The sequence below is a fragment of the Podarcis tiliguerta genome (assembly GCF_965153285.1).
Source record: "Podarcis tiliguerta genome assembly, chromosome: 16".
Lineage (NCBI taxonomy): Eukaryota > Metazoa > Chordata > Lepidosauria > Squamata > Lacertidae > Podarcis > Podarcis tiliguerta.
Window position 1 is genome coordinate 38440433 of NC_139549.1, and position 25626 is coordinate 38466058.

The following is a 25626-nucleotide window of genomic DNA, read 5'->3' on the forward strand; positions in this document are numbered from 1 at the left end:
TACTTGCAGTTTTATTGCCTCTTTCCCTGCCCTTATATATTGCATTTAATGGTATTGCGATTTGATTCCAAAGAATGCAAATTGTAATACAAGAAAATGCCGTATATAAGAAATAAAAGCAGCCATAAAAATACATATTCAATGCGACGCCTCCTGTCACAAAGCCACAGCCACAGAACCACCTGAACAGAGTCTGCGAACCCCTGATCTAAGCTGCCCAGAAGAGGATCTCTGGGGTTTTAAGCAGCAGCGCCTGGAGGTGTCAGGGATTGAAGATGCAGCCTTCTGCATGCAAGGCAAGTGTTCTTCCACAGAGCTAAGGTCCCTCCCCAACTTGAGTACATAAAAAATTGATGCTGGCACCTACTGATTTCAAGTATTTTCCCAGCCCTGTATAGGGAAGTTTACTAGCTCAGTGAAGATGCACATACTGTAATACAGGGCATCTCCTTTTTAGTACAGGTGGGAACCTTTTATCTAAATCTGACGCTTGCATTTTCCAATATCTCTCTCATCGCGATGAGGGTCATTTTATTTGTGAATAAAATATGGTTAACGATGAGGGCTAGAGACTTTAAAATGAAAAAGAATATGTAAGCGAGTCAGCACAGCCAAGGGTCAGGAATGATGGGAGCTGTAGCTTAGCAATATCTGGAGGGCTTCTGGTTCCTCGCCCCTTTTCTAGACGCAACACCGTCACACAAAGAACACAGTACTTTGATAACACACACATCCTGAAATAACCCTCCAATTCAAACACATCCCGCATTCCAGGCTCCCATCACAAGCAGTGAAGACATTTGCCCAGAGAAGAACTCCGAGCCCAGCAGTGTTTTGACACTCCAAAAATGAAGCAATGAGGATTGCCCCTTAAGAATAAAATAAAAATAGAACACAAAAATACATTTCAAAGCCTTCTTGATAAACACTTCTATACAGAGAGACTTCAATGTGCCAAAAGTAAACGCACATCAGTTCCAAAAGATTAATGTTCCTAAAGAACCTGAAAATATTTTCCAAGACACCACAGAAGAGGTTGCATAAGGAAGGAAAAAAATACAGCTAGTAGATTTCAGATTCCACCCACGGCCCTTACAGCAGGGAAGGGGAGCATGTGGCCCTCCAGACTCCTGCACTCCAACTCCTGCCAGCCCCAGCCAGAATGCCCAATAGGCAGGGCAGCTGTAGTCAAGCAGCGTCTAGAAGGCCAGATTCCCTTCGCCAAATTACAGATTAGAATCTGATTCATTCGTTATTATTTTTATTTTAAAGTGGCATATAAATGATATATAAATTAGGTACTCTCATTTTGTAACCATTTGTTGATCCAAACATTTCCCCAAGATATTTAAAAAATTAATATATATTCACTTCTGGAGCCAAGTGAATGGTCAAGAAACATCTGTGGTTACAGCAGACTTCCTCCCTCAACCTGACGCCTTCCAGATACTACAGTTCCCATTATCCCCGACTGTAGTCCAACAGTCTCTGGAGGGCAGCTTTGCTCCAGCGTTCACTTCAGTAGTAAAAGTGCTTCACTTCTGCAAGTTAACCTGCTGCGGGAGTAAACTGCCAAAGCAAGAGCCACCCTGCGCCCTCAGGCGCCGAGGGGAAATGCAAGGCACTTTGGAAGAGAAGAAAAAACAGACCCAAAACAAAAAGTGGAACTCCCCGATTTCTTCAAACTGGACGACAGCAACGCTGACGAGCTGCTCCAGACCCAGTCTTTCAAGCATCCCAGGCAGAAATAAACAGCAGTTAATTAGTCCCAGATAGTCCAGCAGTAATTTTAACACCAAACCTTCCACTTCAAAGTGCAAACCCTGTTAAATTGGGGGGGGGGGGGAGAGAGAGAGAGAGAGAGAGAGAGAGAGGGAGAGGACAAAGCACATCCACTGTCTTCCTGCCCTCAAAGGGCACAGCACACCAAAGCAAACACCAGGTTTGCATCTGAGGAAGCCGACTGCAGTTCCTGGAAGCTTCTGTCATAATAAATGTGTTGGTTGCTTTAGGCAGCCACGACACCGTTTGTTGCTTCGCTGCCAATACATGAACACGGGTCCCTCTGGAAAAAAGGTTTTAAGGAATTGCTTTAGGCAGAATCTGACAAGGGATCCATCCTGTACAGGCAGCCTCCACCCACATCAGTCCAACAGCATCTGGAAGGCACCAGATGTTAGCGAAGGTTGCTGCGGGTCATCAGGGGGTTAAGCCAAACCTTTGGGAACAACCCACAGTACCTACCGTAGCCAAGTATGTGCAACTGAAACAATCACATATTCATATTTTCTTCCTGTTTACCAAGGCCTCCTTGCTGTTTCCCTGTGCCTGTTTGGGGCTGAAAAGCCCCGTGGCAAAGGGGCCTGCCCACCCAGGGCTCTCTAAAGCACCATGTACATAGGTCCAATGACCTAAGCTCAGTGGCAGAGCATCAATCCCCGCCACCTGGGACTGGCACAGACTTCTGTTTGAAACCCTGGGACTCTGGAAAGCTGTTGCCAGGAAGAGGGGGCTAAACCGAAAACTACTCTGCCCAGTGACAAGGCAGTTTCCTGCATTAATTTCTTTGCTTTAAATTAAACACTGCATTTCGAATCCCCAACATGACTCACAACGACAGTGTTCAATTCTGGGTTATAGTGTTCCCAGGGAAGCCACGCTGGGAGCTGAGCCTGGCCTTCAGGAACAGACAGAAGAACACTTTGGCTCGTAAGCCAAACAACTTTCTCCTAAAGTAAAAGAAGGGCCGTGGTTCTACGGGTGGGAAGCACAGGACCAAGGGTCTGCACACACTACAGAAACAGAACCAGTTTGCCAAGGCTATTTTAACCAAGGCAGTGAAAATGGTTGATATTTGCAGCGCGGCTGCTGTGGTGGTCAAGTGATGCCATAACTAGCTGCCTCTGCAAGAGTCCTATATAAAAGTTCCAGCATAACAAAACCTCCAAGCAACAAGACTCAAAAGGAATTTGGGGCACTTCCAAAATGCAAATGCCTTAATGAAGGGAACAATTAACTTCTGCCCCAGGGACAGCCCTCTTGCTGCCAAGGTATTCTCCATTCTAACACGGGGGTGGGGTGGGGGTGGGGGGAGGATCACTCTTACTTTCCCCAATAACCCAGGGGTGGGGCGGGAGCCTAGGGGCTCCCTGATGATGTCACTGGACTCCCACTCCCATCATCCTTCCTGACCATTGGGCCGGCTGAGGCTGATGGGAGCTGGAACCCAATAAACAGCCAGAGGGCCAGGTCTCTCCATCCCTGTCCTACAATCTTCTATGCTCATGTTCAAGTAAGCTTATTATGTTCAAAGAGGCTCACTCAAAGGTAAGTACGGTTAGGATGTGCTGGCCTGGAATATAAATGAGCTGGGTATATTTAAAACAAACAAAAGCCAAAATGTGTTCAAAGATGACCCATGTTTTTCGGGAAAGAACGCCAAATTCTGTATAAACCCTGCTAACTTAAAGCCAATGTGCTCAGTTTCTCCTATTCAATTCTGCTTCAACTCAAGTGAACTGAAGAGTTAAATAGGGTGCTCATCCTGCCGCCTAGAAATCTCTCTCTCTCTCTCTCTCTCTCTCTCTCTCTCAAAAGTCATGGTACTTGGAAACTGAATTTTCTGGCTAAGAGCTTTTCTGTCCTCCAGGGAGATGTTGCCTACACAGCTCTGTGTCCACTTCTTACTTGTCTCCTGGGGCTTTAAGAAACCCAGGATCATGCCAAAAACAAAAGATTGCTCCTCGATTCTCTCAAGCAGGTTTGCATTCAGGCTGTTGCAACATGAATCTGACAAGCAAACAATCCCCCCCTCAAATGCTAGTAAACGTGCCAAATTAAAATGCTGCACTTCCTTACAAACCTCTTAACTTCTTCCCTTCTCCCCACAGGCCCACCCCCCAACCGGACAGCACAGAATGTCCATTTCCCCTCATGATGAATCAGCGTCGAAAGACAAGGATCTGGGCCACAGGACAGGAGGCGGCAGGAGGAGAGATTCCGAATTCCTCTCTCCAGCACCTGAACCTCCGGGTGCCAGCCCTTCAAAACACTGCAAGAACAGCACATTGAATCATTACTGTTATTTTTCAAAAGCACTAGAGAGCTACGATGCAGTACTACTAATCTGTCTTTCCAGGCCAGCCAAATTCACGAAGAAGGGAGTCAAGAGAGCACAGTGGAAACATTTGGGCTGGCTTTAAAAAACAAAACAACAACAAACTTCCATAGTTTGAGTATCTATGCAAAATGGCTGCCTGGAGGCGGGAGGGTGTCGCCTCTGTGGTCCAGTTGATCCTGGAGCCGGGCGAACTCGGCCAGTTCGTTCAGTTCCTGGAACTGGCGGTCTGTCTTGTGAGTTACCAACGACCGGTAGAAGTGGACCGCAAACACTATGAAAATCAGCCCGAAGGGAACCATGATGGAGGTGGAGGTGATGGCGGCAGCCTCGCCGGCAGAGAAGCTCTCAGTAACGTTGCTGGGCTTCCCACCGACGGGGCTCTTCTTCTTCAACGGGTGGAACTTCACCCAGCAGAGGAGGACCACCTCGGCCAGGAAAAGCAGAGTCCCAATGACGGTGGAGAAAGCCCAGGCTAGCTCAATATGGCGGTGCATGCGCTCGTGGGGGGACTCCTTGACCGAGTTGAGGTTGTGGACGTTGCTGACGGCCTCGATGTTTGGCAGGATGCAGGTGCTGACCATCAGGGCGAAGAGGTGGACGGCCACCAGCACCGTCGTGCAGGCACTGAAGGCGATCAGGAGCCCCGGTGGGTAGTCGTGGTCAGCATCCAGCTGGACTTCCACCATGGCCACCTGGGAGGCAGGGGAGAGAAAAGGCAGCAAGAGGTCACAGTTCAGCCCTTGGACCTCAGCCAGGGGTTCTCAAACTTTTTTCTCGGGGGCATGATTTCAGGATAGCAATTTGCTTGCACCACACTGAATTGTTTTATTGCTAAGGAAGGTATTGGGAAACAGAAAGATGCAACTCCTGGCTGTGCTTGGTTAACAACAACAACAACAACAACAACAATAATTCATTATTTGTACCCCGCCCATCTGGCTGGGTTTCCCCAGCCACTCTGGGCGGCTTCCAACAAAGATGAAAAATACACTAAAATGTCACATATTAAAAACTTCCCTCAACAGGGCTGCCTTCAGATGTCTTCTGAATGTCAGGTTGTTGTTTATCACTTTGACATCTGATGGGAGGGCGTTCCACAGGGCGGGCGCCACTACCGAGAAGGCCCTCTGCCTGGTTCCCTGTAACTTGGCCTCTCGCAGTGAGGGAACCGCCAGAAGGCCCTCGGAGCTGGACCTCAGTGTCCGGGCAGAACGATGGGGGTGGAGACGCTCCTTCAGATATACTGGACCGAGGCCGTTTAGGGCTTTAAAGGTCAGCACCAACACTTTGAATTGTGCTCGGAAACGTACTTTATAATATGGTCATGAGACATCCAGAAAGGATAGAACAGAACAACATGAATCATTCCCAAAATCCCTGTTCACAACACCATGGAGATAGCTGATGATTAAGGATAAATAAGTTTTTTTAAAAAAAAACGAAAAGATGGTAATATAATGGAATGTGTACTAGAAACAACTAGGAGAATAAAGCAGCAACAGGAGGAAACCTTGGATGCACCAGGAACAGAGTGTGGGAGACCAATTTTTGGAAAAATTGTATTAAATTTGTGGCTGATTTCATAAAATTTGAAAAAATAAATAAAAACAATTTGGAAACTGGTCGGCTGTCTACTCTGCAACCCTCGCCATGCTGCCTCTACAGAGGCCTCTTGGCCAATAAGAGGTGCTGCTGGTCTCCTCCCATCCATGTTCACGGGGTATATCTTTATTCCTCCCTTGTTCCTGATGTACATCTTCCCTCACCTCTTCTTCCTGGGGAGGAAGGCATTTGGTGGTTTGCCTCAGGCGCCAGCATGTCTTGGGCCGGCCCTACCTTTGTCCAGCAGGTCAGCTTCCACGCATGCCTCTCTGTCCATTTGGGCAAGCGAGAGGAATTGCCAGAGCTTGAAGACACACTCCAGCCTGGGAAAAGCACTCAAGGAAGGTCCAGTGCAGAGCTAGCAAAGGGCATGGCCTGCGGGGAGTCCGGAGGGCCAAGAAAAGGGGCCTCAGGGGCCACATCCAGGCCAGAGCATGAAACCTGGGCTGTGCCAGAGCCTGGCGTGAAGACATCCCATGTTACAACCTCGCTAAACCCAAAGAGGATGCAGTTTGGCCAGTGGCCGCAGAGTAGAGTGCTGGGACTCCCCCCCCCCCTTGAGTTGAGATGACAGAAAGGAGGATATTTACATAGTTGAAAGAGGCTCTTGCACGTGTCTTGCATTGCGCCTCAGAAGATACCACACCCAACCATCTTCCATGCCATGTGCTTTCTCTCGTGCCCAACTGCATTTGCCAGCCTGGACTACAACTCCCGCCAGCCAGCACAGCTGCAGTCCCAAAACATCTGGAGGGCACCAGGTTGGCAAAGGCTGCTTTCTGCAAAGGAAGCCACACATCAAGCAAACTTAAGGAATACTTTCCCATCATCCATCAACACAACCTCCGTCTGCTTTGAAAGCTCCACAGTAAAGGGCTAAGAATTGTCTCTTTCGCCAGAGCTGGCACAGAAGCTGGGTTTATCAAAGGAAGTGCCCCTCCCAGTGCAGAGAGGGAATATTTGGCATTCCACAAGGGCCCCTCCTGCCCATCCAGCAAGGCAGGGAGGTCCTGGTGGAGGGTGGAACAGGAGGGGGCAAGGTTCGCTTTGTAAGTTTCTAGCACGGCATCTCCTGGACTTCCAAACAGCCTGGAAACCTCAAGTAAATGGCAGGAGATTGCTCACTTATGGAATATCACTGCCGGAAGAATCAGAAGGTGGCAAAACAAACGGGGAGCCTTCCTGGAACTATGGAACTCCCTGCCCAGGGATGTTTGCTTGCCATCCTCCCAAGTGGCTTTCAAGCAGCAAGTGGAAACCTTTTTCATCCAAGGCGTTTCCCAACGTAATTACGTTCTTGAGTTGAGCAGTAATCAGTTGCCCTTTTTAAAAAATTGCCTTTAAAACTTATACTACCTATTTGTATGTTTGATTTATATACCACCCTTCATCAAAAGATTTCAGGGCGATTCAAAATGGCACCCAGTTCTACCCAAACATCTTCCAAAATCTGCTCTTTGATTTCAGGAACTATCACGCGAAAACTTTTATACATACATATAAATGATCTTTATTAAGTTTTCATTTGCAAAATACCACAAGAGCACCAGCCAGGCTCAAGGTATTTCAAAACTAAGTGCCCCCCCCCCCTCGATCCTGAATCAAAGTCTCTTTTCCATGCAAACCAGAAAGTGACTTCTCCAAACAACAGAACAGCTCTTTCCCCCCCTTATCTCTGTGGCTACAATCTCCTGGCGGACATGGACACCATTAGACAGTTGAATGCACATGCGCAGTCTGTCTGGTTCCCTCCCTCCCACCTCCGCGTGGCCCCGGGTGCTGGCAACTCACGCTATGCCACTGCCCTATTGACAGAAATGGGCCATGTTCCCTTTGCTTGCACAATACGTTTATTTTGTATGCAAGCTTCTCCAAATGTGCTTTGTATGCCAAACTACCCATTCGGACCCCTTGCCCCCAGTCCCCTCACTACCAGCATCTCAAATGTGAAATGGAGGAAAGCCTTTACAGCTCTGTGGTTCCACTCTATCGCCAGATGCCCTATGAAGAGAGAGTTTGCCCATGTGGGGTAATGTGCCTGAAGATTTACCCTCCTACTTACTGGTTTGTCCAATCTATGAGCACTTAAGAGCAGTCTTGTTTAAAGATTTACATCTCTCAGTTGAGAGACAGATTGGATATTTGATTTACCGTATTTTTCGCCCTATAGGGCGCACCAGCCCATAGGACGCACCTATTTTTCAGGGGGCGAAATCAAGGAAAACAATATGATCCCCCCCCCCCGCAGCTCTGGGAGCAGTGGACAGGCTGCACGCAGCCTGTGTGCTGCTCCAAGACCTTCTCCCTGCTTTTGCGGGGGGTGGCGGAATTCCCCCACCTCCCGCAAAAGCCCACAGGAGCCGCACGCGACTCCTGCGGACTTTTCGACCAGGAGGGAGAAGGGACTGAAACAGCCAGTCAGTCCCTTCTCCCTCCTCGGGAAAAAGCCCCCAAGAGTGGCACACTCTTTAAAGGGTGTGCGGCTCCTGCGGGCTTTTCTACGAGGTGGGGGAATTCCCCCACCTCGTAGAAAAGCCAGCAGAAGCCGCACAGCCCCTTTAAAGATGTGCATGGCTTTTGCCTGCTTTTGCGGGAGGTGGGGGAATTCCCCCATCTCCCACAAAAGCCCACAGGAGCGAGAAGAGACTGACCCTGCCAGTCAGTCCCTTCTTCCTCCTTGGGGAAAAGCCCCCAAGAGCGGCACGCTCTTTAAAGACCGCGGCTCCTGCAGGCTTTTCGACCCAGATTGTGCCCCCCCATCCTCTGGGGCTGGCGATGGGGGAAGCGCTGCTTTCCCCCACCGCCAGCCTCAAAGAGCAGACTCTCCTGGCTTCAGCGGAAGCAACGCGAAGCCTCCAGAGCGCAGGCTTCGGAGGCTTCGCGTTGTTATTGCTGAAACCAAAAAGCCTGCATTTGTCCCATAGGACGCACACTTTCCCCCTTCATTTTTGGAGGGGAAAAAGTGCATCTTATAGGGCGAAAAATACATTAACTTTTTATTAGGGGACAGGTCGCCCCATACCTCTGAAAAAGTGGCCTGTTTTGCTTCTAGAGTGGCAGTTTGGAAGGAGAAAACTTGTCGGGATGACAAGTTAAATTCTTCAGGGGAGCAAACACTTATCTGGCAGAATGTCTGGTTTGAAGAATTATTTTAACTGTGTCATATATTCTATTCCTGTTTTTATTCTGTTTTATGTATTTTGTAATAGCTAAGGCTAGACAAACAAACAATTTCTGTAGATCTGCTGATACCAATACTTCAGATTCTGGTTTTAAACTTTCTCCAAAAATGTGCAATGGTGGCCCTTGCAGCCAAAAGGAAATGCAAAATCTGCTCATGGGGTTTAGGTTCTCTATTCCAGTCTTTGAACAGATGCAGAGGGGCCAATTCTGCAGACAGGATAACCACTTGTGAAGTTGTTGTAGGTAACTCCTCAAAAACTTTCCTCCAATATTTTTGGACTTTTGCCTGGGAAAAGCTTTGGAAAAGAGGAATGAAATTTCCAGCATGTTAGGTCTTAGAAAATACTGCAAGGTGATATCTAGATGGTATTTAACCCCAAAGAAGCTAGCTCAAATATACAAAAATGGATCAAACAGGTGTTGGAAATGTAAGGACTGTGAGGGGTCATTCTATGATATGAGGTGGACCTTTAGAATCTTTTAAGCAAGACTGCAAATGGGACTTGGCGTGTAAGAAAATAACAGAATATATTAAGAAACGTGTTAAAAAGGATGAAATTAGATAAGACGGAACCTTAAAAGGAAACTGTATGTAATTTGGGTAATAAATATTGACGTTGGGTGAGCAGGAAGTCACTAGTTTTGTTGAATGGGAATATAATTTTTGAGTTAACAAATATAACTTGTTATAGGGAGAAAAAAAGAATATTTTTTTAAACAACCTCTGATCTGGAGCTTGAAACTCAAGTTGCACCTCCCATCATGGTTTATCATGGAAAACCTCAGGAGTTGTCCAAATGCATAGCGAGCGGAGAAACAAATCGCTTTCCAAAATATATAGGGGACTAAAATTTATTAGTTGCCATGTGCCGAAACTACCAGGTGACATAGACAAAACACTGATCAAAACATAAAACAGCAATTACAGCTTTTAATAAAACACAGCAGAGTCCAAGTACTACAGAGCTAGAGAATATAAGAAGCCCTACCTTTAGAGCCCCAAAGCCCAATCGCCACCAGATAAACTGAGGACAAGGTAGTTAATATTGAAACCATTAACGTAATAAAAGGTGTTAAAATGGTTAAAATGCCCAAAAGGAGGCTGTCTGCCTTTTTGGCGATCAATGATTTAGGGGGTTGGATTATATGACCTCTGCGTCACCTTCCTGCTCTAGAATTCTATGCCTCAATGAATCACATTTGGTTCCTTTAAAATGTTCTATATTTTATTGGAGGAAGGAAGAATATAGGATGGGGGGGGGGCTGTATCATAGCGCACATCCTTTTTAAAAACAAAACAAGGCCAGCCTCCAGTTGGCTAAACAGCAACCATTTCTCCCTCTTACAGGAACAGGACTCCTTGCCAGCGACTCGCACTCACTTCCATGTGGAACAACAAGTATTATACAATGAAGCCCTCCAGTTGGCATAACGGGGCCTCCCAACCGGCAGCGCCAGCTGAGAAAGTAGAAAACACTTCTTAAGGACGCTTTTGGGCAGAAACGTTTGCTGGTGCCTTGGACAAAAGCCAGCGTCACTTTGCTTGGAGAGGGGTTTGGGATGTGACGCACTTATCACACGGGCGCCCTCCGGGAAGCAGGCAGAGGCCATTTCCAACCACAGACAATAATTGGCTGCGCAGAGTAAAAAAGCACAGGAAACTGAAACCTCCCAAAACTGACGCAGGCAGATGCTTCCGTTGTTTCTGCTGAGAAAAACCAACAAGCTCTTTGGTGATTTGGAAAAACCCAAGTAGGCCTCATTCCCAGAGGCTGGATAACTCTGTATTCCACAGAATGAGGTTACCTGGCTGGTTTAAGCCAATGGTCTTTGACTGGTGGGAAAGGATCTTCTACTGCAGGGTGTGGGGTAGAATATCCAGTCTGAAGGCCAGATTAAGCCCCCCTCAGTCGTCCCCTTTTGGCTCACAGGGCCATTTTGGCCAAGCTACAATGTCCTATATGCAGTGGACCAAAGGGACCTGAACGGGGCACCATACAACACTCAAAGATTAGCTTTGTTGGGGCTTACATAGCTCCATACGCAGTGCTGTGCAAGTCTCAAAACAGGTCACCTGGCAACATGTGAAGTCAGGTGACTGACTGGAGGGTGGCCCTGCTCACCTGTAAAAGTTGGCCCGCGGCACGTGGAGAGAGCCAGCTCCTGCTGTCTGCTCTACTGGGCTGTGACCTGATCTAAGGCAAATCACAACAGCAGCAGTACAGCTATACAAACATATATTAATAAAAACAGAATTAAGGCCCCCAGTGCATGTCTGGGTGCATCTAGGATGCAAAAAGCTGAAGGATACTAGTTCAGGGCAAAGAAAACAGACATAGACTGCTACTTTATCAAGTCTGCCCACATCTCGCTTGAATGGAGAGCAGAGTTGGAAGCTGCTAATGATTTCAATCAGAAGACAAATAAAGCTTTTAGCTGGTTTAATCGATGGGTCCCCCTGGCTCCCCCCCCCCCCAGGGATCTTTCAATGCTGCTGCTTCAGGGAATGAAAAAATCAATGGAAGACAGCTTCTCTTTCCAAGAAAGACCCGCTGCTTTGGTTTCTGAAACACAAAAATCCCTCACACTTCCTTCCACATCTCAGAAGCAAAATGAACAAAAACAAAACTCCGGGGGAACAAGACTGAGATTTTGCTGTGGACATTTAAATCTAAACAGACTAACTAAGCAACTCATCAGTCAGGAGGGAGGCAATTCACCAACTGAAACTTCTCGAAAGCAGCTTTTAAGGGAGAGGCATTTACTTGGAAAAGAAGAACCCAGCCAACTGACAAGGAAGTTAATCAGAAACCGGTTACATTCTGGGTCCCACTTGCCCCTTGGCTCCCTACTGCAGGACTCCAAGTCAATGGCCATCAAAGTCAATTAACCACCAAAGCCCTTCAGTGCTTGGGGGTCCTGGGTGTCTATAGCTCAACTTCGTCCCGCATGAACCTGGCCTTGGGCAATACACACCTTGATTGTTCTCTGTCCCAAGCAGCAAAATCCCTTGGACCAGGAATATCTTATCAGGAACAGGGTGCTTTGGGTAGCTGCACCATTTATCCTTTTTCATGGTTTCTCCAGGAAGGCTTGCCTGCGACTGAATTTCATGCTCTCCCAAGTTCTTTTTTATGCAAATCTTCTAGATCTTTAACACTGCTGCAGGGTTTGTTTGTTTTTAAAAAAACTGCAACTCTACTGTTTTAACGTTGTATTATTGTTCGGTTTTCTGAAGCAGAAATAATTTCACATTAATGTTCCCATCCTAAGCACATTTTCTCTTAAGTAAGTTCTGCCTGATTTCGATGCAGTTAGCTTTCCTGCAGGAACGCTTAGGGTGGATCTACAAACAGGGAAAACGCTATAAATATGTCATATATTAAATTGTTATGTCAAAAGAAAAAAACCCTATGTAAAATCGTATAGAAAAGTTTTGTGCTCAACAGTGCCATCTGGTGTTACATGTTTATAACACATTTAAAACATCGTTTTTGACCAATGTAGCTGAGTCCTTAGTGTTGCGGTCATGAACTTCCTGTTCGTGACTGCAATTGTATGGGAAGAGTGCCTTCAAGTGAGCAGAGGGGTTAACCAATGGGGGAACACGGTATGCACACACATATGTGTGAGAACTTATGGTGGTGGTGGGGAACAGGACATGTTCCCTTCATTCCGACCCTTTGGAATTGCCCACACCTTCCAATTAGGCCAAAAGCATTCATCAATTGCACTATGAGACTCTCTTCACAGATATAACTTGAATGCATTAATTAGCCTCTAGTCCCTTTCATAACATGGCACATACTCATCCGGCGCAGTAGTCTACGTTGAACGGCAGCAATTCTCTAGAGGTGCAGACCATAGCATGTGCACGCAGATGCTTCCCAACTGGAGATGTTGGGAACTGCATCTGGGATGTTCTGCATGCTGCTCTACCGCTGTACTCCAGCCTGCAACTAAACAGTTCAGTGGGGAAGCGCATCATTTGAAGAAAGGCCCCATGGTCAATCTCTGCATTTGCAGTTTAAAATCAGGTATTGGGGGGGGGGAGAGAAGTCCCCCAGGTTGAGTCTTTTCCTCTTAGGCCACTTTCTCAAGCACAGAACATCTCCTGGGGCAGAGTCAACTCTGCAATAACCACCTATGTGCCAAACAAATTATATCAGGGGTCAGCCTTGATGGGGTTCTAGTAAAACAAAAAACCATCAGCTGCAACTTCTGCCAGTCAGGGTTAGAATTATTATTATTATTATTTGCATACCACCCTTCATCCAAAGAACAAGGGGCTCTGTGAACATTCTGAGCCTAGATGTTTGTCTGTGGTACTGGAACTGAACTGAGATCACAATCCTGCCTTTTACACAAAGGTCTCCCTCCCAGTTCCTTTTCTCGATTTTGGTGGAAAAAGTCATTTAGCTGTTGCTATTTAAACAACTGGGAGTCAAGATGCCTTTGGTGATCCAGTTACTGCAAATCACCGTGAGATCCACAGGTAGATCCTCATCTACCTTCTGCCCATCCCTGTGCTAGAACATCAGGTAAGGGGGCAAAGCAGAGCCCAGATCCATTTCCCTTTCCCTTGCTCCTCGCCTGCCCTTATAAAACATGCATCCGGGAAAAAGCTCTCGTGCTACACTTGGAACGAAGGGGTTTTTAAATGGTTGCACAGCTGTGAAATTAAAATGCTTTGCTCCAGAGGCATCACATGTTCAGCTTGCGGCTCCCAAGGCAACACAAGTCACCCGTCAATCAAGCAGACGCCAGCCTTCTGCAAAGACCCTTCAAGAGCCACAACCTGTTTTTAGCTGTTGAAGAACAACTGACATTTATCTGGCCAGTAGCAAGCTGCCATGCAGAAGAGGCTCTGCTGTGAAACAGCATCCTCGGGTGTTTTCTTCCCGTTTTGAGAGTTGCAGTATTTTCTTCTCTTAAAAGTCAGTAAGTTGCAATTCAAACCCCCCCCTTAAAAAAAAAAGCCTGCGCAGTATTTTAAAAACAGAACAAGAGGTTTGAAGAGCTGACAAGCTTTTTTGCCCTTTCATTTTTGAAGGCAGTTTGCTAAACAAGGCGCAGCAGCCCACAATACATTGGGTTTCTGCTACAGCAAACCTAAAAACTAGTCAATAGGTGCAATTAGCCAACTAAACCTAACATAGCAGATTGAATTTGAATTCATTATCTCACACCACCTGCACAGCAGCCTTCTAAGGTTGGGTAGTGATGTGAGCTTTTTTTTCGGAGGGGGGGGGTCCTGTGCAAACTTGGGTTATATGCACAAAGAAATTGCACTGGAAATTGTTCAGTTTGCACAGGAAAACTTTCTGGTGCCCAAGAGCAGGAGGTGAGAACCTCAGGTGGGGGTGGGGTGGAGCGGAGGGGGGGGGGGGCAAACGCAGCTCTCAGTTTCCGCTCTCTGTTGAGCTTTTGGGATTCTCTCCACCCCCTCTCTCTGGCTCTGCTCTGGGCTTTCTACCTGGCTGGTATGTTCTGAATGGGGATAATGTTTCTTTGTTTGCCTTGAGGGAGGGGCCTCTGAAAAGGGTCTCAATCTGCCCATTTTTGCCTCTGGCCCCACAGACCACTGGCTCCCCATGTATCCCTGGAAAGGTGCCCAGAAGGGAATGCCACCGTGCAGCTTAAAAAATGCTCCCCTAGAGAGCGATCTAGTTTCCCATTTTTATTTTACCTGAATTTAGTAAACAAAGCTAAAACTCTGGAGCTGCCAGCCTCGCTTGATGTTGCATTTGCTGTTGGCAGGCACTCATTGCTGCTGATGAAATAGAATGTTTTCTGCAGAAAAATTAAGCCCTGGAAAATTTTCCACCCACATTACTGAAGGCAGGTCAGTATTTTTATCCTCATACAGCAAATGGGGAGGTTGAAGCTAACAGAAAGCGTGGAGGAGAGTCCTGCCTAAAATAGTGCACTGACTTTGCAGCAAGGATGAGATTCGATTAGTTCATCCTCTTAGCTACGATGCCTTGCCAATTTGACTTCTGTGGGGCTAATTCCCTGGGGCCGCAGCCCAAATCTTACGCCTCTGCATTTCAGGGATGACAAACGAAAATCAAAGCATCTTTTTCCTCTAACTGCTTTTGTGTCTGAGATTTATCCAGAATAGCTGCTGGCAGAATGAATTTGCCCTGGTTTGGTCCATTATCCCCTTCCTATTCACACAAACGTGTGCCAAGGGTTTATACACCATCCACCTTAGCCAATGGTGCAAAACAGCAGATGTACTTTGTGCCCCCCCCCCCAAGCCCCACTTTTTGGAATTCTTTGCAGGGAGATTTAGTCAGCAGAAGCTCCCATGAGACATAATATATGCTAAGACCCCAGTTCAAATTACGCCAAAGTCAGCCTTCATCAACTTTAAATATTTTGGCCTGCAACTGCCATGAACTGATTTGGTGGGCAGAGGCCAGCCTCTCTTCTTCATCTTCTGCAATGGGGTGGGGTGGGGGGCAGCATCCTGGGGTAATGAACAGCAAGTACTTTGAATGCTACAGGCACATTGGCAAGTCACAATAAGTCAAAGCTGCCTGCTTTTCATTGTTAACTGGGAACAGGCAATGGGCTGCTAGCTACAAAACCTTCCCCATTATGTTACCTGGAAGAGATTCTGACTCGCCAGAGCCAAGTGGGTAGTACAAAGAAAGGTATGGAAAGAGAAGGTTTAAGCATAGACCTAAGTAATAACTGAACATTTGCATTCTCATTAATATGCCCCGTTTGTGGAATTCCCTCCCAGAGACAAAATGTTTGTTATGATCTGTTTTATTTTTTAGACAGCAAATGTAAACTGCTGCACAACTCAATTGCAGCAGCATGGGCTGAATTTTAGCAGCATGCTTTGGTTTTACTGAAGGTTGGAAATGCACAGGCTTTAATTAAAGCAGTATAAATGCAGCTACTGTAGATGCAAGACCTCAAGGTTAGGGGAAGTTGGGCAACCATTTAACATGATGGCTGTCCATGTCCCTCTGCCCATTTGCCACAGTTCACAAAGCACAACAGCTTAGAAAAGAAGGGTGTGCATGGCACAGTTAACTTGTCATCCTGGAGGCTTATTCACACTGCAGATAAGGGCGCAGCAGGCAAACATTTTTGTGCATTTACTTGCTCACTGACCAAAAGGGTGCAATGCCCCAAGGTTAGAAGATTACGCTAACAGTCTTGGCTACTTTGGGTCACAGATGCTGTTGGTCGCCCCCCCCCCTCCGGCAGCTTAACCAACAGTCAGGGATGATGGGAGATGTAGCCCAGCAACATCTGGGCACTTAGGCAGAATCTGTAACAATACAACCACAAATCGATCCACACCAGGACAACACCAGTAACATTGACAAAGAATTTATCTCTATCACTCAAAGCAGCTTCACTTACAAAATTGTGCACTCTACACATTAGGAAACGTGCAGCATAAGTTATGAATAATTCTTACTATTATTAGCACAGGAAACCTAGAAAGTTGCCTTATATCAAGTCAGACACTTGGTCCATCTAGTTCAGTCATGCTGGTACTGACTGGCAAGAGCTCCCAGGGTTTCAGGCAGGAGGCACTTGCAGCCCTAGGAACAGAACCAGATGCCAAGGAACTGAACCCAAGGCCTTCTACATGCAAAGCAGGTGCTCTGCCACTGAACCCTTCCCCCAAAACACCCATCCTCATTGGGGAAGGTGGGGGTGGAGAAGGGGTCCACTTCTGTCCCTGTGGGTAATGGTGTCTCTGCAGCTACACTCAAAACAACGCTGGCAACAGTTCACTCCTATTATGGGAGGAAAGTTCAAGGAGATGCAAATCTTCCTCTCTCGTGGCATCATGAAGAACCAACCGCATTCCTACATGCACTTTCCTCCTGGGTTCTGCCTTTTGCTCACACTGAAGTGCAAATTGCACAACACCCCCCTGCACGATTACTGAGAAGTCTAAGTTCGGTGGAATTTACTGATGTGTAAATGTGGATAGTTTTGCAAGGCGGGTATCTGGAACTGGCGTAGATCAACAGACTAGGAGAGTGGCTGGGTGTTCATATTCACATGCAGGTACCTAGTCCTGCCCTGTTGACTCCTATGGGAGGGGCTGCAGCTTGGAGCCAGAGCATCTGCTCCCCCCCCCCCTTCTCTCCCAGACATCTCCAAGCAGGGGAAGAAGGCCTAAGAGTGGCTGCTGTTCAGAGCAGGCAGTATGGAGCTCTGTGGATAAATGGCCCGATTCTGTATTGGGGTGCCAACCTGAATAAAACATTGGGGGGCGGGCAGGTAAGCCCTACTCTGCATAATCAATCACAAGATGTGGCACACACACCCAATTTGAATGGTAATGTGCATCAACTGGGGGGGGGGGGCTTCCTCAAATATATACTTTTTGGAGGGGGGCGATTTCGACTCCTTGGACTTGGCTCCTACGGAGGTATAAGGCAGTTTCCTAAGCCTCACCGCAGCGCTATCAGTTAACTCGGGATCGGTCTAACAAGCATTTGCACAAATTCAAAAGTTGCGGGAGGGAAGCTGGGGCAACTGGGGAGCAAAACTCTTGGCCGGCCTTGCACGGTTTAATTCCCGGTTGACGGGCTGGGATAAAGCTCCAACCTAATTGCCCCCCTCGCACCAAGGTAGGCCGGGCGTTGTCCTCTCCAGGAGGGAAGAGGATGCCAGGGCAGAGAGACTGAGCAGTTTGTCGAAAGCACCTATTGCGCTCTCAGCTTAACTGCTTCCTCCGCCGGCACCACTCGCGCGCGGGCCTGAGCCGAACTCGGAGCAGAGCATTCCCACGTTCGCGGAGCGGAAGGGGGCAGGCAGCGGATCTCCGCCGGAGGGCGCCCGCAAAGGAGCTCCCCTCCCGGCAGGGGCAGGGAAAGAGGGCGGTCCGGGGCGGGTGGGGGAGCGCTCACCATGGCGAAGCCGGAGAGCAGCGCCGAGGTGCGGCTGGAGGCTTTGAGCTTGGCCCGGCTGAGGTAGAGCTTCCGCCAGGACAGCGCCTGCATGGAGTGCTCGTTGAGGCTCATGGGGAGCTCCGGCGGGGCGCGGCGCGCAACGCGGACCTCCGGCGGCTGCTCGGCCTCCTCCGGCTGCTGCTTCGCCCCGCTCGCCCTCGCCGCCGGGCCCCCGCCGCGCGCGCCTCAGCAGCCCCCCATGGCGCCCGGCTCGGTGCGCCGCCGTCCGTCACTCCGCCTCGCTGCGCCCCGGCCGCCTCTCCGCAGCGCCTCCCTCCGGGGCTGGGCCAGGACCGGATGCGGCCCGCCGCTGCCAAGTTCCCCTCGCAGGCCCCTCCTGCACGGAGGGAGGGAGCCAGCGAGCGAGCAGGCGAAGGGCCGCCTGGCTGCCAACCGGCCTGCCGGCGCCAGGGAGCCTTTTACGCACCGAGATGCGCCCGGGCGCACGCGGGCCTTGCAGCGCAGGAAAGCACCGGCCCTCGGCCCGTTCTGGGGCACTAGCGGCTGGCCCTCTGCAGCGAGCTGCGACTGTGCAGGGAGGCTCCATTTAGCCGGCCTGCCCGGTTGGGTCGGATCCAAGGAGTCCAGGCTTGAGGGGCAGCGCGGCTCTCTCGAGGTCGCGGTGCTCTGAACTCCCATCAACCCCAGTCGGGGCACAGGAGTGATGGGAGTTGTAGTGAAGAGGCCTCCCTCGGGGAGCAGGTAGTGGTAGTCAACCTGGCGCCCTCCAGATGGGCTGGACTCTGGCTCCCATCGGCACCGGCCAGCCAACTGGTCAGGCTGGCAAAGGCTGATAGGGAGCGTAACGGGCTCTCCCCGTGGCCGACCGAAAGAAGAAGGGCGCCCGATTCTCTTCATGTCGCTCCTCGTCTGGTACACTGCCTCTCTGAACATGCATGTTCCATTTAGGCAGCATGGCTCACTGGCATTCAGCCAAGCGTTCCTCCATGAATTTGCCGCACCTATGCCCGATTAAGGTTTCGATGTGCAATTATGGTATTTCAGGACACGGCAGAGGGTTGGGGCGAGTGCATATCCTGGCCGCGATGTCATCCGAGAAAAAGCCCCAATGACTGACATGTGTCATTTATTTTAGACTTTTTAAAAAGGGGAGGGGGGAGCCCCTATAGGAATCCGCGGGGAAAGCTATTTTCCGTTGTTCAAGGCTTCTCGTTGCCTTTTACAGACTCTTACAAAATGAAAGAGGAGCCGGCATACAAATGGAGCTCTTTCACATTGCCCTCTCCCTTTGGCATAGTGCTGGGATTGTGAAGAAACGCGGGCTCCGAAAACCATGGCTACGGCACGCACTGGAGATTTTAATGAGCTGCTCCTTTCTCGCCCCCCGCTCAGCTGGTGGCCGGGGAGGGCAAGCCGACCCTTCATTCTTACCCTGTGGCAGAAGGGGGAACAAGTTCAGCGGGAGCAAAAGCTGCTGGAACAGGTTTAATTGCCTGCCTGGAGCTCCCAGCGACCATCCTTGGGGGGCGGCTGCTCTGCGGAAGGCGATGGCTCCCCACGTGGCCGGTGATGCCGCCTGGGCAAGATCCTGGGCCGGTTTATTCGGGACCCCAATCAGCAGAATGACACTGCAGGGCTTGAAGTGAAGTGACACACACTGCAGCCTCAGGAGAGGTAACCCTGAAGTAATTAAGTCCAGAGTTCTTACTGCACCACTGTCTTTAGGGCTGCAGCATTTACAACAGAATCCTCTGCACATTTACTGAGAAGCAAATTCCACAGTGGCCCTAGTAACAATGCAATCCCAATAATATATTCAGAAGAAAATCATATTGAATTCAGATAGGCTTACTCCCCAGTAAGTAGGTTTAGGACCATGTACACCACTGAACTCTTTAACATGTGTCCCTACATAAGCAGGGAGGTGTTTTAAATTTTTTTAAAAAATTTAAAACACAACCAGTAGCAAGCATTTTCTCAAGAGGCCTTGGGTGGTGGGGGAAGGTTTGCCACATCAAGGGACCCTCTTCTAAGAAAGATGCTAATCACAACATATGTGCTTTTTTCCTAAAAAAAAAAATGTTTAGGGGTACTCTCATTTTGACTCAAGAAAATCACAATTTTATAGTTCAAATAGGGAAAAATAAATACAGTAAATGGACAAAAGTACAAAGATTCACAAAATGTTTAGGAGTATGCGCACCCCCAGAAAAAAGAGCTGTGTGCATTTATCTAAAAACTAAAGTATGCAAATTACAGGAAACCAGCCAGAGGGCCTTCTCAGTAGCGGCCCCCCCTCCCCGCAGTGGAACGTCCTCCCACCAGATGTCAAAGAGAACAACCACCACCACACTTTTAGAAGACATCTGAAGGCAGCCCTGTTTAGGGAGGCTTTTAATGTTTGATGCATTACTGTATTTTAATATTTTGTTGGAAGCCCCCCAGAGTGGCTGGGGAAGCCCAGCCAGATGGGCGGGGTATAAATAAATTATTACTATTATGCATCTTGTTTTAGAAACAATTGTATTTACAAACATTGCAAAAACAAAGTACAATTAATTTGTTTGACTGAAACCCACATGCTTAATCAACTAAGATTTATTTAATAGGCTACAGTCTTAATATTCATGTTGTAATGTTCTGGATGTTTTCATCAATTATGACAGGGGCAGCCTGTCCTTTTTTGCCGCCTGAGGTGAAACAGGAAGGTGCCGCCCTGTGCAGGCACTGAACACTGCCCACCCCACCTTGCTGCCCCTCCCAAAGCCTTGCTTGGCCAAAGCCTTGCTCGCTGGGATGGCGGAGTTTCTGCTGCTGGGACGAGGCCTGAGAGATTGTGCAAGGCCTCTGGGAGATCTTGCAGGGCTCTCATGAGATCTTGCTGGAAGCAGCCACTGCGACGTCTGGGGGGCAGTGGGGGTGTGCCCATGGAGGTACCCCTTAGGTTATTATTATTTACTAAATTTGGATACTGCCCTTCATCCGCATATTTTGGGGTGGTTCACAGCATAAAAATGCAAGATAAAAATACAAAATACATAAGAAAACAAAACAAATAACCCCATTCCCCCCCCCCCAAGACATTTAAAAAGGTATAGGATGTTAATCAGCCCAAAGCCTGGTTGAAGAGGAATGTTTTTGCCTGGTGCCTAAAGGTGTATAATGGAAGGCGGTTCCACAAACTGGAAGCCACTGCAGAGAAGGCCTGTTTTCTGTTGCCACCCTCCGTACCTCTTGTGGGAGAAGAACACAAAGGGCCTCAGGTTATGATGGCAAGGTCCGGTAGGTTCATATGGGCTGAGGTGGTCCTTCGGGGGTTGCAGTCCTGAGCCATTTAAGGCTTTATAGGTCCAAACCAGCACTTTGAACTGGGCCCAGAAACTAATCGGCAGCCAGTGCAGTTGGGCCAGGATTGGTGTGATACGTTTCTGAAGCATCTTCAGAGGCTGTCCTACACACGATGTGTTGCAGTAATCTGCCGAGGGCCTTCTGGCGGTTCCCTTACTGCGAGAAGCAAAGCTACAGGGAACCAGGCAGAGAGCCTTCTCGGTAGTGGCACCTGCCCTGTTGAACGCCCTCCTATCAGATGTCAAAGAGATAAACAACCACCTCACATTTAGAAGACATCAGAAGGCAGCCCTGTTCAGGGAAGTTTTTAATGTGTGACATTTTAATGTATTTTTAATCTTTGTTGGAAGCCGCCCAGAGTGGCTGGGGAGACCCAGCCAGATGGGCGAGGTACAAACAAACAAACATCATCCTTGAGATTACCAGAGCATAGAAAGAAATTAGGCTATCCCTGTCCAGGTAAGGGTGCAGCTGGGCCACCAGCCCAAGATGATGGAAGGTGCTCTGCGCCACTGAGGCCACCTAAGTCTCAAGCGATAGCGAAGGACCCATAAGTACCACCAAGCTACATATCTGTATCCCCATCAACAGCAGGCAACCCCACATCCATGCAGGCCAGGCCAGGGAACTGCCCACTAACAGTGCCTCAGCTTTACCTGGCTGTGTCAGTCTGCCTGAAGGACAGTCTGGCCCTAAATTATGGTATCTTTAATTCTCACCTCGATTTATCCTCCAGTTCATCTCTGTGATTACACTCTTGTGAGATATGCTCTTGTATTATGCAAAGTGGAGAAATGGCTCTCCATTCATGGTCAAGAATCTGAGTTTCGCCCTTCTGGAAGGTGGAGGCAAACCTCAGCCTTTGCTTGACAGTACTCACATGCTGTAACCAATAAAAGTTGTGGCCTAATTTTGCCCATTAACTTAAAATAACGTGTCTGTGTGTCTTATTATAATCCTATGTGGGTGGAGGGTCCTTGACTCACAATATGTGTGAGAGAACGGAGGGGAAAAGCTGATGTAACGCTTGCTAGGAAACGTGCATTCATAAGGAAACAACATAGGCCTCTTGTTTCAGAAATGCTGTCTTTACGCAGAGGCAAATCCAGGCACATAGATCTGATCAACAGACTCAAAACCCAGATGAGAATTTATTTGTAGCCAACAGGTACTAATAAATCAATGGGTGGCCTTAGAAGATTAAAATATTAAACAGTTTAAAAATAAATATACCTCCAAGCGGTATATCATACACAGGCACACAATCACTCAATTTAATTAAAACAAAAACACAACCCAAGAAAAATAAATCAAAAGCATAACAACATGTAAAAACATATAAACAAAACTTCAAGCACACAAAACTGATTTTATAGCAGAGGTGAGGGCATTCTGTGGTATAGGAGGAGCAGCAGAAAATTCCTGTTTTGGGGGCTCTGCCCTATAAAATTTTGTAGGGTTCGGTGCTGCAGCTAGAATTTCTCCAAACGATCTAAGTGATCTTACAAGCCTGTGCAGGGACAGGTGGTCATCCAAGTAACCCGGTTCCAAGTTGTTCAGAGCTTTTTATACATTTATTGGACATGGCTGATCATCATCTGCATTATCTAGCCCTGTTATTTACAAAGGTAACACTCTTCCAGAACTTCATGTAAGCCACATCATGGGTTCCCCTGCTGTCATATATGCCATCTGCCTGCAGTGCCCTTACATCAGTTCAGACCATTAGCTCAATACTGTCAGCCCTGACTGGCAGCACCTCTCCAGGCTTTCAGATAGGGAGTCTTTTTAAGTTCTACTTGGGAGATGCTGGAGAGAGAACTTGAAGCTTTCTCCATGCAAAGCAGATGCTCTAGCACTGAGCCACAACCCTTTTCCGTTTGTCCCTTCCGCAGCCTACAGAAAATAATGAAGGATTGAATCTGACATTAGAAATGGCAGTGCCCAAAAACAAGCAGAACATTTCAAGCACCGGGACATTCTGTTTCTGATCTTTAAGATGGTCACCCATGAACTTCAGAGTGAAATTTCTGCAAGAAATTGCCAGGATGGTAACTTACCAAAAAGTTCGGTACTATTCATTAGGGTCCGAATGGAGGCAATAGGTTCTTGCCCTGCTATAGGGCAATGCAAAGATGGTTGTGTTGTCATAAAAGGTTCATGTGCTTATTTTGCACACAATGCTAAGCGAACGGTCTGAGATTGTGCTTTTTGAATTTTATTGCCATTTAAGTCCAGCATTTACATTTCGCACCCTTTAAATCCATGTACTGTATATGTATGCCTGCCAACTGAGATTCACACTGCATGTAGCTGATGCAGTGGACCCTAGTACTACAAATGTTGATGCCATAATAAATTTAAGGTACTGTACTACAAGCCTCTTTTTAATCTTTTGTTAAACAACACATTTATCCTCCTCAAACAAGGTACAGTGGTACCTCGGGTTACGTACTTAATTCATTCCGGGGGTCCGTACTTAACCGGAAACTGTTCTTAACCTGAAGCACCACTTTAGCTAATGGGGCCTCCTGCTGCTGCCACACTGCCGAAGCACAATTTCTGTTCTCATCCTGAAGCAAAGTTCTTAACCTGAAGCACTATTTCTGGGTTAGCGGAGTATGTAACCTGAAGCGTATGTAACCCAAGGTACCACTGTATATGAGGAGTGCTGTGATGCACGTGTATCATTATGCAAAAATTTTAAATGAAATCATGCCTTTTTCTTCAGAACTACTCGTTTATTCACAAGCAAATTCATGCAGATTAACTAGCTACCATCCAAGACTCATTTACCTGGGAGTTCCAACTAAGTGACATCTATCCATGTTATAGTGACTAACACAACAGCTAATCAAGTCTTATCATGTATTGTTTCTTATTTTTTATTTATTAATGAACCAAATATCAAGAACTTACTGTTGAAAGCAGCACAAGGTTGGGCATTATCTGTGAACTTGTTCCAAAACATTGCAAAAAATACCTATTTTCTCATAAACCCGAGGCTGGTTTATATGTACCCTTTTGTAATAAATTAGCTGAATCATGGTCAGCATAGACCAAATCTCAATCAATTCAGATATAGTAGGATATATGCTCCCCCCCCCCCATTTTTAGCTAGTATAATAACAACCACCACCACACCACCTTGCTTCCATCAAGGTTGAACACTATTTATTGGTCATTTTCCAGAATAATATATTTTAGATATCCAAGCAAAAATTCTTAAGGTTCCAAGGGGATATGGTATCCTAACATATAAAAAGATATAAGCCTGAACAGATTTCCAGAATTGTTCTACAGTATTTAAGAATTCCAAACGATAGGTATGTGATATGCTTTATTTAATCCAAATCTCCAACATTTATCCAATCCTAATTATACATTAAATTCGATTTATAAGGCATTAAATACCATTGATAAAGGGTTTAAAAACAGTTCTTTAGGTCTGCTGAAATTTTATGAGAATGGAAGTTGTCCCAAATCCTGCACCCTTTAGTGTGTTGCAACACACTTCATGCATCATCTCAGTAGTCCTTACAACAAGTTCCCTGGGGAGTGGGCTACCATCGCCATGTTGCAGACAGGAGGGCCACAGTTGAGAGCAGATTACCTGAGATCACCTGACAGAGGTGAGGTGTCAAGAACTTCCTGGTTTCCAGCTCAGCCTCTGCCTGCACACAGATCCTCTTCCTTTCCAGGGGGGCATGGGGGGGGAGTTTTATGGGGGAAGGAATCACTCCTCTCCTCCAAACTGACACCAGATGATCCGTAGAAGACAGAACTTGCCGTATGGACCTCTAAGAGCACATTGTGCCTCTGAGGCTTCCCTGGAAAACAACAGATTCAGTTTGGGAGTTGGGATTCTCTCACACAGCCCAATACACCCCCCCCCCCGCTTTCTGGTGCCCCTGGATTATGGGATGCAGCGCCTGTTCAAAAGAGAGCACGAAAAACCTCTTTGCAGATTGCCTGCTCTCTCGTTCACTCGGCCCAGGAAGAGATAAGAAATACAGGAGATCCCCCCCCCCCATGCAGCTTCCACTTCCTGGCGGCTTCTGGGTCTCTCTGCCAGCCCGGCTGCCAGCCCCTCATCTCTCCCCAGTCCGCCCTCCTTGGCCTCTCTCTCCGCCCTCCCCAAGGCAGATGCTGCCAGGGACCCCGCCACCTCTCCAGGACCCTTGCAGAGCGCAGGCTGGCTGCCCTTTTCTCCAGCCCCCTCCGCCGCCCCCCACCCCAGCCCTACACTCACGTGTACGTCCCCATGCACACGCGCAGCCTGCAGCGCCTGCGTGCTCGGGCGCACTCGTGACCCGCCAGCATCCTTCGCCAACATGCGCGCCGGGAAGGACCGGCCGCGGTCCTGCGCGGAGGGCGACCCCCCCCAAGCGCGGCTCTCCCGCGCCGCCTCCGCCTCTCCCCCCCCCCGCCCCAGTGTTTACGTTCCGGGGGCTGCCATGACGCCTGCGCGCG

The 25626-nt window shown here is 48.0% G+C and overlaps 1 protein-coding gene across 4 annotated transcripts; it reads right to left on the reverse strand.

Moving 5' to 3' along the window:
* Positions 1–901: 901 nt before the first annotated feature.
* Positions 902–25570, reverse strand: LOC310666867 (calcium release-activated calcium channel protein 1). 4 transcript variants are annotated; one of them, XM_083418400.1, is made up of 3 exons: positions 25406–25570; positions 24767–24983; positions 902–4812 (listed from the first exon to the last, which is right to left on the reverse strand). In XM_083418400.1, exon 3 carries the CDS (start codon positions 4804–4806, stop codon positions 4240–4242), a length of 567 nt encoding a protein of 188 aa, XP_083274526.1. In that variant the 5' UTR covers positions 4807–4812; positions 24767–24983; positions 25406–25570; the 3' UTR covers positions 902–4239. The 4 variants fall into 4 exon arrangements, 3 of the variants coding, with proteins under 3 accessions (XP_083274526.1, XP_083274525.1, XP_083274524.1); XR_014506053.1 differs by lacking the exon at positions 902–4812 and adding an exon at positions 22286–23049; XM_083418399.1 differs by lacking the exons at positions 24767–24983; positions 25406–25570 and adding an exon at positions 17803–18018.
* Positions 25571–25626: the final 56 nt, after the last annotated feature.